At 44.8% G+C, this 20,313-nt stretch overlaps 1 protein-coding gene across 3 annotated transcripts in view; it reads right to left on the bottom strand.

Moving 5' to 3' along the window:
• Nucleotides 1-5,968: 5,968 nt before the first annotated feature.
• The window catches only part of MOB3C (MOB kinase activator 3C), a 46,997-nt gene continuing 32,652 nt past the window's right edge, over nucleotides 5,969-20,313 (bottom strand). For 2 of the 3 annotated variants that reach the window (XM_038412131.2, XM_038412133.2), the window contains exons 4-6: nucleotides 16,023-16,071; nucleotides 9,324-9,550; nucleotides 5,969-9,278 (exon numbers count right to left, since the gene is read on the bottom strand). In XM_038412131.2, the coding sequence (XP_038268059.1) occupies nucleotides 9,516-9,550; nucleotides 16,023-16,071 (84 nt within the window). In that variant the 3' untranslated portion in view covers nucleotides 5,969-9,278; nucleotides 9,324-9,515. The remainder of the gene's footprint in view (nucleotides 9,279-9,323; nucleotides 9,551-16,022; nucleotides 16,072-20,313) is intronic. The other variant, XM_038412136.2, reaches the window with a different exon arrangement.

Raw genomic sequence — 20,313 nt, 5'->3', positions numbered from 1 at the left:
ATAACATTCAAAAACCAGTTGGAGAACACTTCAATCTCTCTGGTCACTCGATCACAGACCTAAGAGTGGCTATACTTCGACAAAAAAGCTTCAAAAACAGACTCCAACGAGAGACTGCTGAATTGGAATTAATTTGCAAACTGGATACAATTAACTTAGGCTTGAATAGAGACTGGGAATGGATGAGTCATTACACAAAGTAAAACTATTTCCCCATGGTATTTCTCCCTCCCACCCCACCCCCCACTGTTCCTCTGATATTCTTGTTAACTGCTGGAATTAGCCTACCTGCTTGTCACCATGAAAGGTTTTCCTCCTTCCCCCCCCTGCTGCTGGTGATGGCTCATCTTAAGTGATCACTCTCCTTACAGTGTGTATGATAAACCCATTGTTTCATGTTCTCTGTGTGTGTGTATATAAATCTCTCCTCTGCTTTTTCCACCAAATGCATCCGATGAAGTGAGCTGTAGCTCACGAAAGCTTATGCTCTAATAAATTTGTTAGTCTCTAAGGTGCCACAAGTACTCCTTTTCTTTTTGCGAATACAGACTAACACGGCTGCTACTCTGAAACCTCTGTGCTACTTGACTTCCTTGGACAGCACCCAGCTAACATGGAGTCCTGCCACACAGCCACTCCCCAGCGCACAACAGCTCTCAGATTCCTCTGTCAATCCCAAACTCGGGACAGGTTCAGAGAAAGGTTTGCCAAGGTTCACGAACCCTTATGTCAAGCCTGGGCCGCATTCCAAGCTCACTGAGGCCAATTTTTAGCTTTGGGTGGAAGCCCATGAAGAACTCAGCCTTTTCACCAGCTTTCTACTCATGCTGCGTTCCGGGATTCCCGACTCCATGCGAAGCTCAAGGAAGGGCTGCGAAGGAAGCAAACCCGTAAAACCTGAACCAAACAGGTGCCAGTCTTCACCCAACACCCTGCTGCGGAATCCCGCTTCCCCAGGAGCCAAAACCAAACCAGTTTTATACAACCCTGTGGTGAATTCATCCGCCAGGAAAAAAGTCAGATTCCCACAGGAGTGCATGAGAGGCTGAATTCCATCACAGTGAGGAGCAGGAGGCTTGCCCCACACATCATTGTGGCTGCCATTAGCACACCAGTATTCACCAAGCATTACCACACTCTGGTGTCTGAGATCCCCTAGCCAAGCAGGGCAGTGTGGACCTGATGATAAGCCACAGATCTAGCGAGCTAAGTTCTAGTCATAACCTGTTGTGTGACCTTAAGCCAATCAATGAGCTCTTTCTCTGCCTCCCTTTCCCCCATTCTGTAAGGTGGAGATATCTACTCTTCCTAAAGTTGCTTTGTAAGGTAATTTGAACCTTTTTCCAGGCCTTCAGAGAACAAGTTAGGTCTATTTACCAATGTGTAACTCAGCCCCACTTCCATATCACCTGTGAATTTGCCCCAAATAGCCAACTTACCTGAGCAATGGCTGAGGCCTTAGGATCATACTAAAGAATATAACAGCGGCACAAACCAAACACCACCAGTTCTCCTTTCCAGCAGGAGAACATGCTAAACTCTTGACAGAAAGGTATCCCTGTGGGCAGGCCCCAGAGGTCGGACAACAAGGGAAACCAAGCTGATGAATCATTCAGAGGCTCAAGACTCGCACTCGGAGGCTAGAGGGTTGTGGATCTCTTCACACCATGTTGCAAGTGAAATTGTAGCGACGGGTACCTGATCTAAGACTCGCACAGCTATTGTGCTGGGATGGGGATAAACTCTCAGGGGCTGTTTGGCCTGTTTACTGTCTTGCAAAGGGTAAAAGAAGATACAAATATTAACAACACTGTCTGTTCCATAAACCACTCCTCTGTCAGAGGGGCTTTTTATGGCTAAATGCTTTAAAGAAGGTGAGATGCTCAGATACTCTGGGAATGGGGGACATATAAGTACCTCAGAGAGAAGATATTTATATACAGCTATAGCCTATAGGACTAACCTGCTTGCTTGTATCTATCTATCTACCTATCTTTTCTTATAGTTTACGTATTTATTGTAATAGATTTATAGATTTGTAAATTCTGTGTAGCCTGATTTGGGACAAGAACTTTCATCTTCTGATCAAACAGATTGGCGAGCCTAGGACCCATACTAATTAATATTCATAGTTAATTATTATTAATACGATTAATTACTTAAATTAAATCGATAAATTACATTAATCTTATTATTAACACCCTAAATCAGGCTACACAGAGGAGGTACTTCCAGGAAGCGTTGCTGCTTTGCCAGTGGTGATAAAGAGCGGGACAATTCCAAGCTGCAGTCTGTGAATTCCACGCTGAAGTCACAATCAAATCTGGGAACCTCAGCGGCAAAATCGTAGGTCCCTAGCATCAGCGCGAGAGAAAGCCACCGCTAGCTATGTGGTCGTGGTAGACTTAGCCGCTGGAAGCTGCCACTGGAGCGAGACCATCACAAGCAATCACAGTATATTAAACAACACCCCTGGGAGCGAGCGTGAAGGGGGTCACGCACCGTTGGCACCACCCAGTGGTCAGGCAGGCCCTCGTTGTTTCTAGCACCCCTGTTGACAGCCACGGTCTTCCCCTTCCACTACTCAGCCCTCCAGCCAGGTCACGTGTTTTATGTCTGGCCCTTTCCAGGTACATAAAGAGTCCTGCAATGCGGTAACTCTCTGGGTTAGGTGGGTGTCTCCAGTCTCCCACTGGGTTGAGGCCTCAGGGTCTTGCCCTTTCAGTCCTCAGGGCCTTTTCTCCCCTAGACTCCCCATATTAAGTTTCTGTTCCTACCTTCAGCGCCCCCCAGGAGTTGGTGGGTGAACCTGGGCCCACCCTCTCCACCGGGCCCAGTGTAAGCAGCTAAGAGCTGCCCTACCAAAATGCTATACTGCTGCCTGCCTGGATCGCTTCCTACATCCCCTCTTTCCCCACAGGTAAAGGAAAGCCCATAAATACCTGGAAATCAAAGACAAAATCTCAGACCTTCTGAGAATCCCAAGTCTCTTTCCTTTAGGTTTGGTCCCCTCGCTATAGCCAGGCAGGCAGGAGGACTGCTTGCAAGGCTCCAGTTCACCTCCGCTGTCTGTTGGCCTGTTCTCCTTTCGATTTCCTCCTCCAAGCCATGCTTGCTTTGCAGGTGTGGGGTGCCTGGGACCACCTGCTAAACCCTTTCCTTACTGGTGCAGGGTTGGGTAGACCCCGTCACAGGGAGGTGCATCAAATCCCTATTTTGGGATGGGGAAAATAAAAAGAGAGGTTACGACTGGTCCAGTGCCGTTGAGGGAATCCAGGTCGCAGGAGGGATTAGAACTCCAGAATGACTGGTAGATAGCGATAGGTTTATAATACCAGATCCCCCTCACCTATGTGTGTTAGGATATAGATATTCAGGCCTGTCTGTAAAGAATTTAGGTGTATTCTTATCACTTGGCTAGTTATAGAGGTATAAGTCACTGCCTGCCAGTATAAGAGCCTTCTCTTCCTGTGACAATCTGAGGCCTTGTTCTTTGGCTAAGGCCGTTGGCTAAGCAGCAGGGGCAGCCATAAGCTGGGAAGCGACCGGTCACCTCCTCACATTGCAAACTAGTCACATTGAAATCAGGTGCTATTGGGCTGTTAGGATACAATCCTGTCCTGATAGTGCCTATCGCGTCCAGAGAAAAGGAAGTGCCTAGAAAATGTAAAAGGAAACTTAGTTTGATAGCATCCTGTCTGGCAAGAACTCACTTATCAATAGCTGGGATGTGAAATCCTCATTTCTGTATTGTTTTGTCATTATAGTTCCCATAGTTGCATCCAATGAAGTGAGCTGTAGCTCACGAAAGCTTATGCTCAAATAAATGTGTTAGTCTCTAAGGTGCCACAAGTCCTCCTTTTCACTTTGCTATTGTTTGTCTGTATAATCTCTGTCTGGTTCTGTGATAGTTCCTGTCTGCTGTATCATTAATTTTGCTGGGTGTAAACTAATTAAGGTTGGATATAGTTGTTACATAATCATGTTACAATATGTTAGGATTGGTTAGTTAAATTTCAGGAAAATGATTGGTTAAGGTATAGCTAAGCAGAACTCAAGTTTTACTATATAGTCTGCAGTCAGTCAGGAAGTGGGTGGGTGAATGGGGGAAATGAGAACAGGGAATGGGGTGGGGAAATTGGAATCATGTTTGGCTAAGGGCAGGAATGGGAACAGGGACACAGGTAAGGCTCTGTGGTGTCAGAGCTGGGAAGGGGGACACTAAGGAAGGAAACTGGAATCATGTTTGCTGGAAGTTCACCCCAATAAACATCGAATTGTTTACACCTTTGGACTTCGGATATGGTTGCTCTCTGTTCATGCGAGAAGGACCAGGGAAATAAGTGGGTGAAGGAATAAGCCCCCTAACAATGTGTATTTACAGACTACATAGCTCTTCACTGGGACCCAACCACGCAGCTTCTCCTGTGTTATCCTGGGTAAACTGTGCTCTCTTGATGTCAGTGCCGATATGCAAGATTTACACCAGTGTAACTGAGAGGAGAATTTGTCTAACAGGTTTTTGTGGCTAAATAAAATAATAATGCAACTGTTCTCCACACCCAAAAACACTGCTCCCCAAGATTTGTGTAGGGCCCGATTTCCAGAAATTTTGAGCGTCTTCAAAATCAGCTGAAGTCAACAGGCACTGCAGGTGCTCAGCGCACCTTTGCAAGTCAGGCTAACACAGCGTTCGTCCCCCGATCCTGCAAAGCCTTATGCACTATCTTAATGTTACAAACGGAGTCGTTCCACAGAACTCCATGGCACTACGCACAGGCTGCAAAGCTAAGCCAAATCAGGGCCTAAATTTTGTACATTGGAAAAAGTAACACCAATTCTTTCCAGCTTTTTCTTTTAAAAGGACATTTTCCCCAGTGTTTTGATGCATGCATGAGCTCACTGGGACAAGGGGTGCATCCATTGTGAGGCACCTAACACATTCTCCCATCAAGTAAAGCAATCAATGATAAATAATACAGCTAAAAAGTAATGTAAAAAAAATTCACCACCAGGCATCATCCAAGAGCTAACTTCCGATGGCATGTTAGCTTGATGGGCTCAATATCAAAATTTGCCTCTATTTCCAATTCACGTAAGAGAAGTAGAACACAGTAAACTTAAAGGCCTGGGTACACTATGTTGATATTAGAAACAACACAGAGGGCTTCATGCGACCCAGTTACAATGCTGCTGTCTCCTAACCTAGTTCCAACATTATTAACATACACCATCTGAATGGAACCTAGCTGTGCTGTAACTGGGTCATGCCAATGGGCTATATTCGTGGAATTAAATAATACTTAACTCCTTTATTGCCCTTTTCATTCATAGATTTCAAAGTGCTTTACAAAAGATAGGTAAGTAAAAGTCTGGATAATTCCAAGAAATACAAAATAGGCTTGACTCTGGTCTGCTACCTCTATGTAAACACCAATGAGTTGCTCTGGATTTTCACTGAGGTAACAGAAATCCGGATCCAGCCTCGTCTCTTACATTCATTTTAAATAATACATCAGGCCAGAAACCCTTACCCTAGTTAAACTCGCATCAAAATCAAAACAGGTGAGGTTCTCAATCTGCAACCCTGGAAAAGCTTATGCACAAGTAACTAAGCACATGAGTAGTTTCCCTGAGAACAACAGGATTACTCACACGCTTAAAGTTGAGCATGTACCTAAGCATTTGCAGGACTGGAGTCTTAATCTTCCCTTTCTCAGCTAGTCCCTCATGTGATTTGTTTGCATCATGCACTAATTTTCCATCAGTGGAGTTAATACTCCAAGCCGATTACCAGCAGTGGTTTGGGAGTCTTTTTTACCATACCTCTTTTCTGACCCAGAGAGTTGCCAGGTTCACTGAAATCAGTGGGAGTCGGGACCTCTGGATCAGGTCCATTGTTAGAATTATCCCAGTTTCTGATAACCCTACTACAACAAATTAACCAGTGAAAATTGGAAAACACCAGTTTGTTCATGTTTCTTTAATTCGTAACAAAATGAGAACATTTGGAATTTTATCAGTTATTTTATGCATAAAATATTGGAGTGGCACTTCCCCCCCTTTTTGCTCCTTTTTTCTTTCTTGTTTCTATGTAAAAAATACACATCTGGTATACAAGATTTAAAAAATAAAGTAAGTGCTTTGAGCACACAAATTTGCTGGTGCACTTGAATACTGGCTTTAACATTTCAGTTTCATAAGCAAAAAAACAGTACAGCACACAATATAAATATTGACGCCATATAACATATAAAACCTCTACAGAGAAAGGCCGGAAGACACAAATGTAACTATACTGTGGCTCAGATCATTTGATATATAACAAACAAAAAACCCAAGAAATCACTTCACCTCTTGCCCAAAGGCCAGTGTAACACTGCACTCATTAGTAGGTATTACAAGCATGATATGGGGAATTTCTAACGTGTGATTTTACCAGCCCATCAGAGTTTAAATGGTAAGATCCTCCAAGGTGCAAGATTTGATTCCGATAAGACCACATCCAGTAGCAGTGTCTGAGGCATTCAAAGCCGAGAGAGCTTGTCCAAAAATATTGATGGTTTTTCCCATTATGATTTCCCACCTTCACTTTGTATCACGACATGCGCTACTTGTCATGCAACGAACGTCTCCAAAGCAAAGAACATTCCTCTGATGGAACATTCCCAGAGAGTTAGAAACAACACAGAACCCATATTTCTCTGGTGAAATATCCCCCCACCCAGCAACATGGGGAAACCTACGTGCTGCTTGCTGTTAGCCTTCCAGAAGCAGTAACAGGAAGATGATTCATCATTCGGTGCCACATCGCTTGTTCCTTTCTGTAAATCCTTTGTCCTTCATTTTTGCTCTAAGTCCTTCATAGAGCATTTCAAAGGAAGCGTTTATTTATATACACAAAGGGAGAAGAAACCATGACAATACCTGCAAAAATGACACTGTCCGGATTGGAATGCATGTGTCACCAAGGCCACCTATACATGATGCTCCAAGACCCATTTAGAATAGCCCAGACTGATGAAGTTATCTTCGCTAAGGGACAAGAGGGGAAATATTGCTCCTTGAAAAAATGGTCCCTGTGGGGATGCAGCAACTGGTAGGTTGGTTAGTGTGGAAGAAGGGAGATGCATGACTGTAATGACTATGTCTAAAAGCGCTGCATGGGGTTTTAACCACATGAAGTCCGTGGGAATTGCATGGCCCTGAAAATGTAGGGATGGGGATGGTGGTGCGATATTTTATTGCAATTGTAAACACATTAATGATCCTTTACCCAAAAAGGGCCACGTTCAGTGAATTCAGTGGAGTTGCCCCCGCAGTGAATTTGGCCCTGAAACCAGAAGCTACTAGATTGTAAACTCCTAGATAAGAGCACTATGAAACTTCATGCAAATCTTGCCATCACCTGCAGCTGCCTGGTTGTTGGATTTTTGATAAAGACTTGGAGCCTGAACACGAGGTGGGTCAGCCCTCAATGCTCACAGACATCCCAGATTGGCCTAGGGATGCTCATCTCGCAGCATCAGGCCCTTGAAATGCAGCCCTGGCTTACCAGAGATTTGCAAAGCTTTCTGGGGAAAGCAGACCTGGTTTTGAGGGAGCTGGGGCTTACTTTAGGTGCTGAAGGAAGACTCACAGCTTCATACGGTTTCACGTCAAAATTGAATGAAAAACTCAGCAGTTTCGAGTGAGTTTTGATGTCAGTTTTGGGGCTCTGCTCAACCCCCAAAACAGAGCCAGAACTAGTGGGGATGGTATTTGTTCCCATGAAAAATCCTGTTTTCATCTCCATTTTCCTTTAAAAGTTTTGGGGTTTTTTTTAAAAAAAAAAAAACCCAACAACCCACCCCCCAATTAGAGGCCAGAAGGGACCACTGTGATCAGCTAGTCTGATGTCCTGTATAACACAGGCCAGAGAACATCTCTGAAATAATTCCTGTTTGAACCAGAGCAGATCTTTTAGGAAGACATCCGATCTTAATTTAGAATTGCTAGTGATGTAGAACCAACTGCAATCCTTAGGAAGCTGGTCCAATGGCTAATGATGCTCACCGTTAAAAATATATGCTTTCTTTCCAATCTAAACGTGTCCAGCAACAACTACCAGCCGTTGGATCTTGTTACACCTCTGCTAGATTAAAGAGCCAACAAACTGAAAAATTTTCAATTGAAAACTGAAGATATGGGGGGATTTGGCCAAAGTGTTTCAGTTTTTGGATACTCGAGGAGGAGGTGGGGGAGAAATCATTCCCATGGAAATTTCCATTTTGAGGAATAAGCCATTGTTCGGTACAAAACTGTTTCAATCGTCAGTTTTGACCAGCTCTAGTCAGATTGACTCTGGTTCCCACAATCCCATTCTCCTTCCCTACCACAAACCACATCAGCTGAACTTCACCCAGCCCTGTTACACGGTTGTATTTGTAGCCAACCTTCCGGGTTTGGAAGGAAGAGCTCTCAGTGACCCACCACTGGACAGACCAGGATGTGCGTGGGTGAAATTCATCCCTGGTGTAACACTACTGACTTCACTGGAATGTCAAACAGGGTCCTGGGAGTTTTTATTAAGCACAAGATCCAGAGCCCAACTAAAGGAAGCCATGAGAACTGAGATTAGACCCCCGGCTCAGTATTCAGATAATAAGCACCTCCATTTGACTGTTGGAGAGCACAGAGGAAATCAGTTCTCTTGGTGCTAGTCATTGTGTGCGCCCCTGCTCCGCAGCTCCCCTTCGCCTGGCTGAAGCCGGGGGGTGGTGCAGGGTGAATGTGATTCTTGGTGCTTTTTCCCCATGTGTTTCTCTACCCTTTTAGGAACATTTCTAAAGTGAGCTAGTCAACTCCTTCCCAGTGTCTGTGTCCTGGCTGCTAGTGCACAGGCGTGCAATGGTGGAAAAGGAGCTTTCTTCACATACCTGCACATGGGGCAGCCAGAATCCTGGTATAGTAAACTCCTGGTTATCCAAAACCCTATATTATCTGAACCCCTGCCTTATCCAAACCCCTTCCTTGTCCCCACCCTCAAAACAACTACTTGCTTAGAGGTCTATTGTCATCAAAATAGGGTCACAATCCAGTGAGCAGATGTAATCACTGAAGCATTTAGCTAGGGATTTCACCCTCCAGCCATCAGTGCCATAATTAAAGGAAAACCACATAATTTAGGACACACCAGGTGTGTAGGGGATGGGATTGACGGGGAATAAAGAAGCGGGTGATTAGGGCTCATGGGGATAAGAATGAAATCTGTGGTATGTATTTAAACCCCCCCCCCACTCTCTCTCTCTCTCTCTCACACACACACACACACACACACACACACACACACACACGTCCTATCCCCGTTCTGGCCAATGGTTTCTAAAAATAAAGTATCCACGTAACAGAGACTGGGATAATATAAACACTGTTCCTTCCACAGCAAGAGCTCGGAGTCAGATTGTCCAGCATTCCGCATTTCCATCCCATTGCAAGTGGGCTCCAGGGTAGAAGGACAGACTTCTCGGCAGACATCACCTCAGTGGCAAATTCTCTCTGTCATTTCTTTCTGTGTGGAAAAAAAAAAAAAAAAGAACAGACAAAACAATGTGTTTTATCAAGGTGGAATTTCAGCCAGCTTGGCAGTTCCGCAATGATGAAGGGCCATGAGGAAACTGACATCACTCTCCCATGCTGTCTCATGGGCATTTTTCACCAGAGGATCATACTGAACCTGGTCCCTCTGGCTTGCCAATGGGACTATGTTTCAAGGAGACAACAACTAAAGCCAACTTGCAAAACAAACCCCATTCAGACAAGTTCATTCGGCCTTCTCCTGGCTACCATTTCAGATTTATTTATTCACCAAATCACCTTACTTGGTTTTGAAATAAAAGAGTTCTGAGGAGGAAAAAAATCTCAGTCTGCACAGTTCTGGTTGTTTTTGCTACATTCTCATACCCTTCCTCCCTTTAAATAACACCTTTCGCCTCACCTTTCTTACCTGTGGATTACAGTGCTTCTTGACCTGAGAAAGGCTGTCAGAATCTGTCCCTAAAAAGAGAACAGTGACCCCTAATTTCTTGTACTCCCCGAGACTTGCACCCATGGCAGCGTACTAAGAATTTCTGATTACCACCTTAACATAGTTAGCAAAGCACTTCAGTCCCCTAACCAAGCATGGGCTTAGCTGGGGGAAGCTTAATTGCGTCACTGAATCGCAGCTGTAATGTTTAGGATCTTTCTAGCCTTGCAGTTGTTCATGATGTGCAGAATATGCTGAACAAATAACCACGCCCCTGCTCCAAATAGTATAAGCCCTGATCCAAAGTCAATGAGAATCTTTTCATGGATGTCAATGGGCTTTGGATCAAGCCCTTCGAGACCAGTTGTACCCAGTGCTGAGTCTGTCTTACAAGGGGGCGGATTCCTTCCAGACCAACTGGAGTGGAAATGTTTAGACAGGAGCATGCAGTTCACACGGAGAGTCCCTTAGATGATACCTCAAACACTGTCTAGATCAGCGGGCACTAAAGATCTCATAACACTTTTCCATAAGAGAAGGGGTTTGCCCTGCTGTCCTATCCAACACTTTCCTTTCCCTCCACTTTGGTGTAGCTCATGGAGGGCGTGATCCAGCTCCAGTTGAAGTCAACAAGAGTGTTTCCATTGACTTTATTCAAAACTGGATGGGCCCTGTGCACCGATTGGCTACTGTACTCCACCTCTGAAGCAACTGGACTGCAGTGGTGCTGGCGGTTCCTTTGGGATGGTTAGAAATGTGAATTACTGTTAACTGTGGCTGCTGTTTCCAAAGCATTGTTGCATTGTGATGCATTGTTTTTGTCTAGGTCCTATTCGCACAGTCATTTAATCTCAGTTATGGATGGGTGAACTTTTATAAGTAAATGGGCATTGATCTTCTAACCCTTGGAGTGTGGGACGACACCTGTGAATGGAGGATTGAGGGCTGGGAGCAGATAGGACAGCGCTGCTCGTTCAGATTTGGTGGGAGAATTTCCAGGAGCTGGGGGGGTAGTTCTGGTCCCAACTCACGGGGGGAAGGAAAAGGGTTTGACGGCTGGGACACAGAACTGGACACAACTAGATACCTAAGGAGGGAATGAGCAGCTTTGTCTCATGACCAAATCCAGTCATTAAAACGATCATAAAACACATTTATCAAGCTAATGATTTGCCTTCTTTAAGAAGAAGCCCAAGAGTGTACCACTGCTAAGACAGAACTCTTAGCTGGGCTGATAATTAGCTCTGCAAAATAAATTATTTGGGGGAAAAGAAAAAATCAGTATGCAGAGATGCCTCTTTTAGGAAATAAATGCTGAGCATGGAGAGCTAATTACTTTCTAGAGGTCTATTGTCATTAAAATAGGGTCATTACTAAGCTAGAAGAAGAAATGTTATTTATAGGGTGGGCACACACAAAGACATTAAATTATCATTTAAGAATGGTATTTTATAATCACAGAAGTGAACACATTCTCAGAATTAAGGCTCTCAATTCATCCTTAAAGGGATCGTGTCAACGCAAAAAAAAAAAAAAAAAAAGCCAAATTATAGAGAAAGCCTAAGATTAGTATAGCTGAAAGATTAAAGAGATACTTTATTTCTTCCATTTTACCAATAAATCAGTTTCAGTTTCCCCTGTACAGTCAGATAGGCATACAACAAAAGAAATTGGCTATCATATAACAAGAGAGGAGGGAAAATACATTAAAAAGGAAAAAGAAAAAAAAAGTGATTGTAAAAATCACAAGGACTGAGAGAGGGACTGAGGGGCAAATGTGGAACCTGAGACTACTTTTTGAAATTGACTCAATTCCACAGGGACAGTGTCACTCTGTGCTGCTAAATATTACAGCAGGAAGATCAGTGCATGATTTATGTACCATCTGTGCTGCAGTGCCTCAGTATGGCCAACCCTTGTGGTACAAAAGTCATAAGCCAGCCCCCCCTCCCCCTGCCAAATGATGAGATTGTCTTACAAGTCATGAGAGTCTTAAAAAATAATACTGGGGTTTTTATTTGCCTTTTGAGCCTTTAGAATTCATGTTTTCAATTTTTTCTTCACAACCGTGAGGGCTAGAAACCTAAGCTTATGCCCAAATAAATGTGTTCATCTCTAAGGTGCCACAAGTCCTCCTGTTCTTTTGTGGATACAGACTAACATGGCTGCTACTCTAAAACCTCACCTAATCACATGATTCCAGGAGCTGGGGCTTTAAGAAAAAAATAAAAAGCACCATGACTAGCTAACACATGGTGGAGTGGGGAGCCAGCTGGCTAATCATTAAATAGCTATTTCCATGATAGGCTTAATCGGCATCCTGCGGAGAGCTTGGAAATATCCCCCCCCCGGGAGTTGTTTAAAGAAATAAAAATGTTTAAAAGATCACGTGTGGGAGAAGATGCCATCTCCTCGCAGAAAGGGAAGACACACCAGATGCTTACCGGCTGCAAGGCAAAGAGGCTGCCAGTTGCACAACGGTTAGGGTTAGGGTTTGACCCAAATTTAAAGGGCCAGCTCCAGAAAAACACAAGTGGGAATTTTTCCCTAAGAGGGTAAACGCTGCAGTGGTTGTAGGGACCAGGAAGATGCTACCTCTGCATTATGCATGCCCCCCTATATCACATCTCTAAATGCACACAACAGAAATTAAGGACTCTTTGCGGGGGCCAACACAGAACCTCTGGATCTTAACATAAGAACCTTTACAGCTTAACCTAAACAGCCAAGGCAATTAGCTCAGAGGCAGTTGCAAACTCAAACCTCTTTACGTGGTCTAACCACGAGGCAGGGAGAAAGAGAGCTGCACATACACACTCTTAGCACCAACTTAGTCCCCCAAACCAGTAGCCCGACTGTCCTATATGCCATCTCCTCTCAAACAACAAGCAGTACATTTTTTTTTATAGCCTTCATATAGAAATACTGGTCCTTAGCCACAGAAGTTGTACACGGGAAAAGACAAGACAAGACAGAGGCCCCTATAGAAAGCAAGCTCTGTTCAGGCAAATGGAATGTTTTCCTTGCAGTGCATCCGTCTTTCAACGCCAGCTACATTAGCTGGGCGAGATTCTCGGATGGTGGAAATCAGAATAACCTGTTGACTTCACAGGAGCAAAGCCGACTGCAGGTTTGTACCAGCTGAGGATCTATTCCAATAATTCAGCGAAATCATTTTGCCTCAGGAAAGCAAGTTTCTGGTTTTTCTCTGGTTCACAATCAGCTGGGTGTGTATTTGAGAGGAATTTGTAAACCTGCCAGAGAAGGGTTGGTAGGAGTGTTTTATTTCATTTCTAAACTGAATCTAACTTAAGACACCCTGAAAAAGTTTCAGGAATGAAAGGAGGATAGGGCTGAAGTAAGATATGGGGAGCAAAACAGGAGAGCTTCTTAGTGCCCCTTTAAGAGTTGCCTTGGTGATATTGCCAAGGAGGTCATAAGAAGCTAGAATCCATAAAGGCTTGAGCTGTAAAAATCTAATTTCAGCCTTTTTTTTCCTCCAGTGCTTTATTATTATTATTTTTTTAAATGTAGCAGAAAAAGTATCAGCGGAGAGGATGGAGTTGATATGTAAAAAGATATCAGAAATCAGCTAAAAGAAAAAGGAGTACTTGTGGCACCTTAGAGACTAACAAATTTATTAGAGCATAAGCTTTCGTGAGCTACAGCTCACTTCATCGGATGCATTTGGTGGAAAAAACAGAGGAGAGATTTATATACACACACACAGAGAACATGAAACAATGGGTTTATCATACACACTGTAAGGAGAGTGATCACTTAAGATAAGCCATCACCAGCAGCGGGGGGGGGGGGGGGGGGGGGGGGAAGGGAAGGAGGAAAACCTTTCATGGTGACAAGCAAGGTAGGCTAATTCCAGCAGTTAACAAGAATATCTGAGGAACAGTGGGGGGTGGGTTGGGAGGGAGAAATACCATGGGGAAATAGTTTTACTTTGTGTAATGACTCATCACACACCACACAACAGAACCACTAACCCAGGAACCTATCCTTGCAACAAAGCCCGTTGCCAACTCTGTCCACATATCTATTCAGGGGATACCATCATAGGGCCTAATCACATCAGCCACACTATCAGAGGCTCGTTCACCTGCGCATCTACCAATGTGATATATGCCATCATGTGCCAGCAATGCCCCTCTGCCATGTACATTAGCCAAACTGGACAGTCTCTACGTAAAAGAATGAATGGACACAAATCAGACGTCAAGAATTATAACATTCAAAAACCAGTTGGAGAACACTTCAATCTCTCTGGTCACTCGATCACAGACCTAAGAGTGGCTATCCTTCAACAAAAAAGCTTCAAAAACAGACTCCAACGAGAGACTGCTGAATTGGAATTAATTTGCAAACTGGATACAATTAACTTAGGCTTGAATAGAGACTGGGAATGGATGAGTCATTACACAAAGTAAAACTATTTCCCCATGGTATTTCTCCCCCCCACCCCATCCCCCACTGTTCCTCAGATATTCTTATTAACTGCTGGAATTAGCCTACCTTGCTTGTCACCATGAAAGGTTTTCCTCCTTTCCCCCCCCTGCTGCTGGTGATGGCTTATCTTAAGTGATCACTCTCCTTACAGTGTGTATGATAAACCCATTGTTTCATGTTCTCTGTGTGTGTGTATATAAATCTCTCCTCTGTTTTTTCCACCAAATGCATCCGATGAAGTGAGCTGTAGCTCACGAAAGCTTATGCTCTAATAAATTTGTTAGTCTCTAAGGTGCCACAAGTACTCCTTTTCTTTTTACAGAACTAGCTGGTACAGAGCAACTATGATGTGATGGCCGTGGCCTCTAACCCTCTTGTATGGGCCATATGGAGTGTCCAGAAGGCCCCTGTAGCCCTTCAAGGATGGGGGCTCCCTTCCAAGACTGGTTTGCAGAGTACAAAGCCTCACAAGTGGGATGCCAGATGCAAGTTACAACTGTGGGGGGCTACATGGGCAAGTTAAGACCTAGTGTAGGCCAGTGCAACCCCAGTGAAGTCAGAAGTCTCGCTTACAGAATGGCTGGATACAGCGAATGTGTCTTTTCACTTAGCTTCAGGAAGAAAGTATCTAGAAACCGGACCCCCTTTCTACTAGTACCCTCCCCACAACTAAATAGCCCAGACCTCCTGAGCTCAAATTACTTGCATGCCTCTCTGCATCAATCTGCTCAGGGATGCAACAGGTTTTGCAATTCTTAGATGGTGACGAGACTTTCCAGTGGTCACCCAGCAACAGAGCCAGGAATGGACTCCGAGACCTAGGTTCTCCATCCATTGGTCTGCCTACGAGTCCACACTGCCAGTTATGCCTGTTGTCTCCAGTTTGCCCATGGGAGCCACATCATGGGGGATGCCAGATATTCTCAGCCTTTAGAAACAATTTTAATTTTTTTTTTTTTTTTATCATCCACAAGGGCTTTGGGGTTTTCAACTTTTGCCTCCCAGATCTCTAAATTGCTCTATCATTCCCCCTCCCCCCAAACGCACATCCCCACACTCTTTTAAAGCTAAGAAACAAGCTTGAGACAAGCCACTAATTTGTTACTTCTCAGCAATAAACATCCACTCCGTTTTCTTAGCAAGATCAAGAGAGGAAAATACTAAAGAACCACAATGGCAACGGACAGAAGCCAAGGAAACAGTTCAGGTGGTGATGCTAGTGACCAATTTGCTCTGGGTTTGGTGCTAGTGATTTCACAGCATTGGCTGTAAACAATAAGCCTGATGGTAAGCTCGGTGTCATATCTTTGCTCTCAACACAAGAATAATGTGAGAAAAAGAGACCGAGTGGGGTTCCAAAGAACTGGGTTTCTTATTTACAAAGACCTAGCTACAGATTTATATATATAAATTGCTATGTTAGGATCCGGGGGCTTCTGCAAGAGGTGACAAGGAGGCAGCTCCCAAACTGTTTAAAGGGGTACCCCCCAATTCCTATACACCACACTCAGAAAGGATGAAATGGCAAGGTATCATTCAGCATGTTGCCAGGACTGACCTGCCCAAGTCTCAATCAATCCGACTTTCCTCATGTCTTCTTGGGCTTTCTTTAAAAAAAGAGATGTTACAGATTTTATTTCAAAAAGTTTGCTTAAACATTGACTATTTGCAAAAACCAAAAACAACCTCCCCATAACAAAAAAGTTTTCATAAATTCTTCTGATCATACCCTTGACATACAAACCTTTCTTCCATTGGCCACCAGGATGAATCCAGCCCAGGTCAGCAGTAAGTTAAAGTCATTATCACTTGAAAAAAAGAAAAGGAGGACTTGTGGCACCTTAGAGACTAACAAATTTATTTGAGCATAAGCTTTCGTGAGCTACAGCTCACTTCATTGGATGCATGCAGTGGAAAATACAATGAGGAGATTTATATACACAGAGAACATGAACCAATGTTCCCATACACACTGTAATAAGAGTGATCAGGTAAGGTGAGCTATTACCAGCAGGAGAGCGGGGGGGGGGGGGGGCGCGGGAACCTTTTCTATGATAATAAAGGTGGGCCATTTCCAGCAGTTGACAGTTGCGGGGGAAATAAAACATGAGGAATAGTTAACAAGAGACTGCTGAATTGGAATTAATTTGCAAACTGGATTCAATTAACTTAGGCTTCAATAAAGACTGGGAGTGGATGTGTCATTATGCAAAGTAAAACTATATCCTCATGTTTATTCCCCCCTCCCCCACATGTTCTTGTCAACTCCTGGAAATGGCCCACCTTGATTATCATACAAAAGGTTCCTCCCCGCCCCCCCGCCCCCCTCTCGCCTGCTGGTAATAGCTCACCTTACCTGATCACTCTCGTTACAGTGTGTATGATAACACCCATTGGTTCATGTTCTGTGTATATAAATCTCCCCACTGTATTTTCCACTGCGTGCATCCGATGAAGTGAGCTGTAGCTCACAAAAGCTTATGCTCAAATAAATGTGTTAGTCTCTACGGTGCCACAAGTCCTCCTTTTCTTTTTGCGGATACAGACTAACACGGCTGCTACTCTGAAACCTGTCATTATCACTTGAGAGGCTGTTTGTTAACTTTCATGAAACAGGCCTGTAAGATGCAGTCCAGTTCCCAAGTGCCCACGATACCGCAGTCATGATCTACTACCCTGGGGAGGTTGTGAGAGTCACACAAGCGAGTGAGCGGCAGAGCCAAGAATAAAGCGCCACTTCTCCCGACTCTCAGGCTCTGTTATAGCCACTACACCATGCTTCCACCTGGTAAAAGGAACAGGTGGATAGGGAGGGGGAGGGATAGCTCAGTGGTTTGAGCATTGGCCTTCTAAACCCAGGGTTGTGAGTCCAATCCTTGAGGGGGCCATCTAGGGATATGGGGCAAAAATTGGGGATTGGTCCTGCTTTGGGCAGGGGGTTGGACTAGATGACTGCCTGAGGTCCCTTCCAACCCTGATATTCTATGACAGAAAGGGAGGCTAGCTGAGAGAGCAGGAGCAGAGACAGAAGCTCTCTGATGCAGCTGCTCTCTGCATATCTTACATTCCCCAATGAAAAGGGCTGACTGAGTCCATGACCCGAAACACAGTCAACAGCTGTCAAGGCTGCACACAAAATCAGCCTGTTGCTTTAGAGGACTGGAGGAAGGTGTCATAGGTGTATATTCCAAATGAACAACAACAAATATCTAGATACGAATTTCATGAAAGGGTGCACGAAAAAAAATCCATATCACCATGGCTAGGAGTAAGAATCTGCCCTCTGTTATATGAGTCACACCAGATGACTAATGGTCTCCTGTGTGGAGCGGGGCATTGTAGACTAGTGGGTAGAGTAGGACCCTGAAAGTTCTGTTCCAGGTCCTGCCACTGACTTGCAGTTTGACTTCAACCAAGTCACTTAGTCTGCCTCAGTTTACCCCTTCTGAAAAGCAAGATAAGTTGATAGAATATCATAGAACATCAGGGTTGGAAGGGACCTCAGGAAGTCATCTAGTCCAACCCCCTGCTCAAAGCAAGACCAATCCCCAACTAAAGCATCCCAGCCAGGGCTTTCTCAAGCCTGACCTTAAAAACTTTTAAGGAAGGAGATTCCACCACCTCCCTAGGTAACGCATTCCAGTGTTTCACCACCCTCCTAGTGAAAAAGTTTTTCCTAATATCCAACCTAAACCTCCTCCACTGCAACTTGAGACCATTGCTCCTTGTTCTGTCATCTGCTACCACTGAGAACAGTCTAGATCCACCCTCTTTGGAACCTCCTTTCAGGTAGTTGAAAGCAGCTATCAAATCCCCCCCCATTCTTGTCTTCCGCAGACTAAACAATCCCAGTTCCCTCAGCCTCTCCTCATAAGTCATGTGCTCCAGCGCCCTAATCATTTTTGTTGCCCTCCGCTGGATGTTTTCCAATTTTTCCACATCCTTCTTGTAGTGTGGGGCCCAAAACTGGACACAGTACTCCAGATGAGGCCTCACCAAGTTCATTCATCTTGCTAAAGTGCATTGAGGTCCTTTGCTGAAAGGGACGATTTAGGTGCAAAATATTATTTTCTCATTCTTACAATTCACACCGGGACACAGCCAGCAAAAACAAACAAACAAACAAACAAACAAAAAAAACCCATCAAACAAACAAAGACCCGGGACCTATTGAAAGGGTGCAAGGATGTTAGCACTGAAACTTCCACTTATTGTGTCTTAAAGGAAAGCGCATTAGGGAGGGGGAAGTGGTTTATTATAGCAACATTTTTCCCCCCCTCTCATCCTCTTCAGCTTCCTGGTCTTTAATAGTGTTTGGGGCCAGAGGCGGAAAAGAGCAGCTCCCTGATGAGACAAGCTTAGCACAGCTCCTGCTGTCTCAGCCAGAGGGGGGGCTGTTTTTGGGGGGGGGGGCATGCTCAGCTGCTGCCTTCTGCCCATGGGATTCTGGTTGGAGTCTTGGCTGCACTAATAAGCCATATTTTTCACATGTATAGCAGAGAAAAACCACTTTACAAAAACAGCTAGCTAGATCTTACTGAGTGATTTGGCCTTCTACACACCACCCTGGCAAAATTCAGCCATCTCTGGGGCAGACTAGAGCGGCGGCCAGCCAGCACATGGTCAAGTGGAGGGCAGTTTTGGAGAAGGAACTCCGAGCAAATCCCCCTGCTCACAGGAGAAATGCCCTGAGCTATTTATGGACTGCACAAAGCAGATGGGACCTTGATTTTCCATCACTTCTGAAAGTGAACGAATTGCACAGGGGTCTGGGGTGCCTTTCGCAGTCAGCGCCCTCTCGCAGCTGTGCATGATGCCATGGCAACTGCCTCAGTTTCTCTCCCTCCATCATCAGTCATTTGGCCCTGTGCAGGGTGGCTTCCTCTTAGGACTCCAGCTGAGTCATCTATATCCTCTCCCCTTGAGGGGCAGTAAAAAGTCTAACAGACCAGGAGCCCAGTGAACCCTAGCAAAGAAACTATAATCCCAGCCCCCATAGACTCCAGACCCCTTGGCTCCAGATCCCTTTGTTGGTAGGAGACCCCAGCAAGGCCTGCTCACTCCTCTGGGATCCAAGGGACCCTTCATTATGCAGCAGGGACTGGCTCCTCGCAATCCCTTGGTGCTTCCTGGTCCACCACTCCTGTAACCCTCTTCCAGACTCACAGTTTGATTCTTTTTCTCTGGAAGTCCAACTTGCAGCTGCTCTTCTGCTGAAGGAGTCTATGCTTAGCTGAGAGAGCTGGTCTACCTGTTAACCCGTTCATGGTCATGGCAGCCTGGGGTCTATGCACCCCACGATCCTAGGACTTACTTTCTCTGACTCAGAAGAAGTTACCTTGCTGGGGTTTGAATCACTGAGTCAGAGTATTTGACCTAAGACTTAGCCATTCCCTTAGCCCCCAGGTGGTCACGCACAGAGCAAGCCATCTGCTGAGCACGCAAGCTATCATGAATGGTTGGCTCTGTTAGACGCCAATTTAGAGATGCACCAAGAGCCAAGGAAGATGAAGTTACACCAAGGATGAATCCGGCCTGTTGCCCTTCAGATGAACACTGGCATCATCGCACCAAGCAGCTCAGCTCCTCGTGGCCTCAGTGGAACCCATCAGTCACTTCTTCTGGCAAATAAGCTCTCTCTTTGAAAACCTTTTAGCATCTTCAACCTCCCATTCCAACCATGTGACACTCACGCTTTTGAGTAGCTGGGAATCAATCCAGCAAGAACCACAATGGGACGGAATAGTTATTGAGCTGCAGCTCATCAATACCGAACAAGTTTGTCATGATTAGTGTCATTAGGCTAAATCAGGATGAGGTGCTACTTGCCAGGGCTCCAGGCCATTAAG

Source organism: Dermochelys coriacea, chromosome 8, assembly GCF_009764565.3.
Source record: "Dermochelys coriacea isolate rDerCor1 chromosome 8, rDerCor1.pri.v4, whole genome shotgun sequence".
NCBI lineage: Eukaryota > Metazoa > Chordata > Testudines > Dermochelyidae > Dermochelys > Dermochelys coriacea.
The sequence above is the reverse complement of the archived record's forward strand: the minus strand, read 5'-3'. Positions and strand labels throughout refer to the sequence as shown.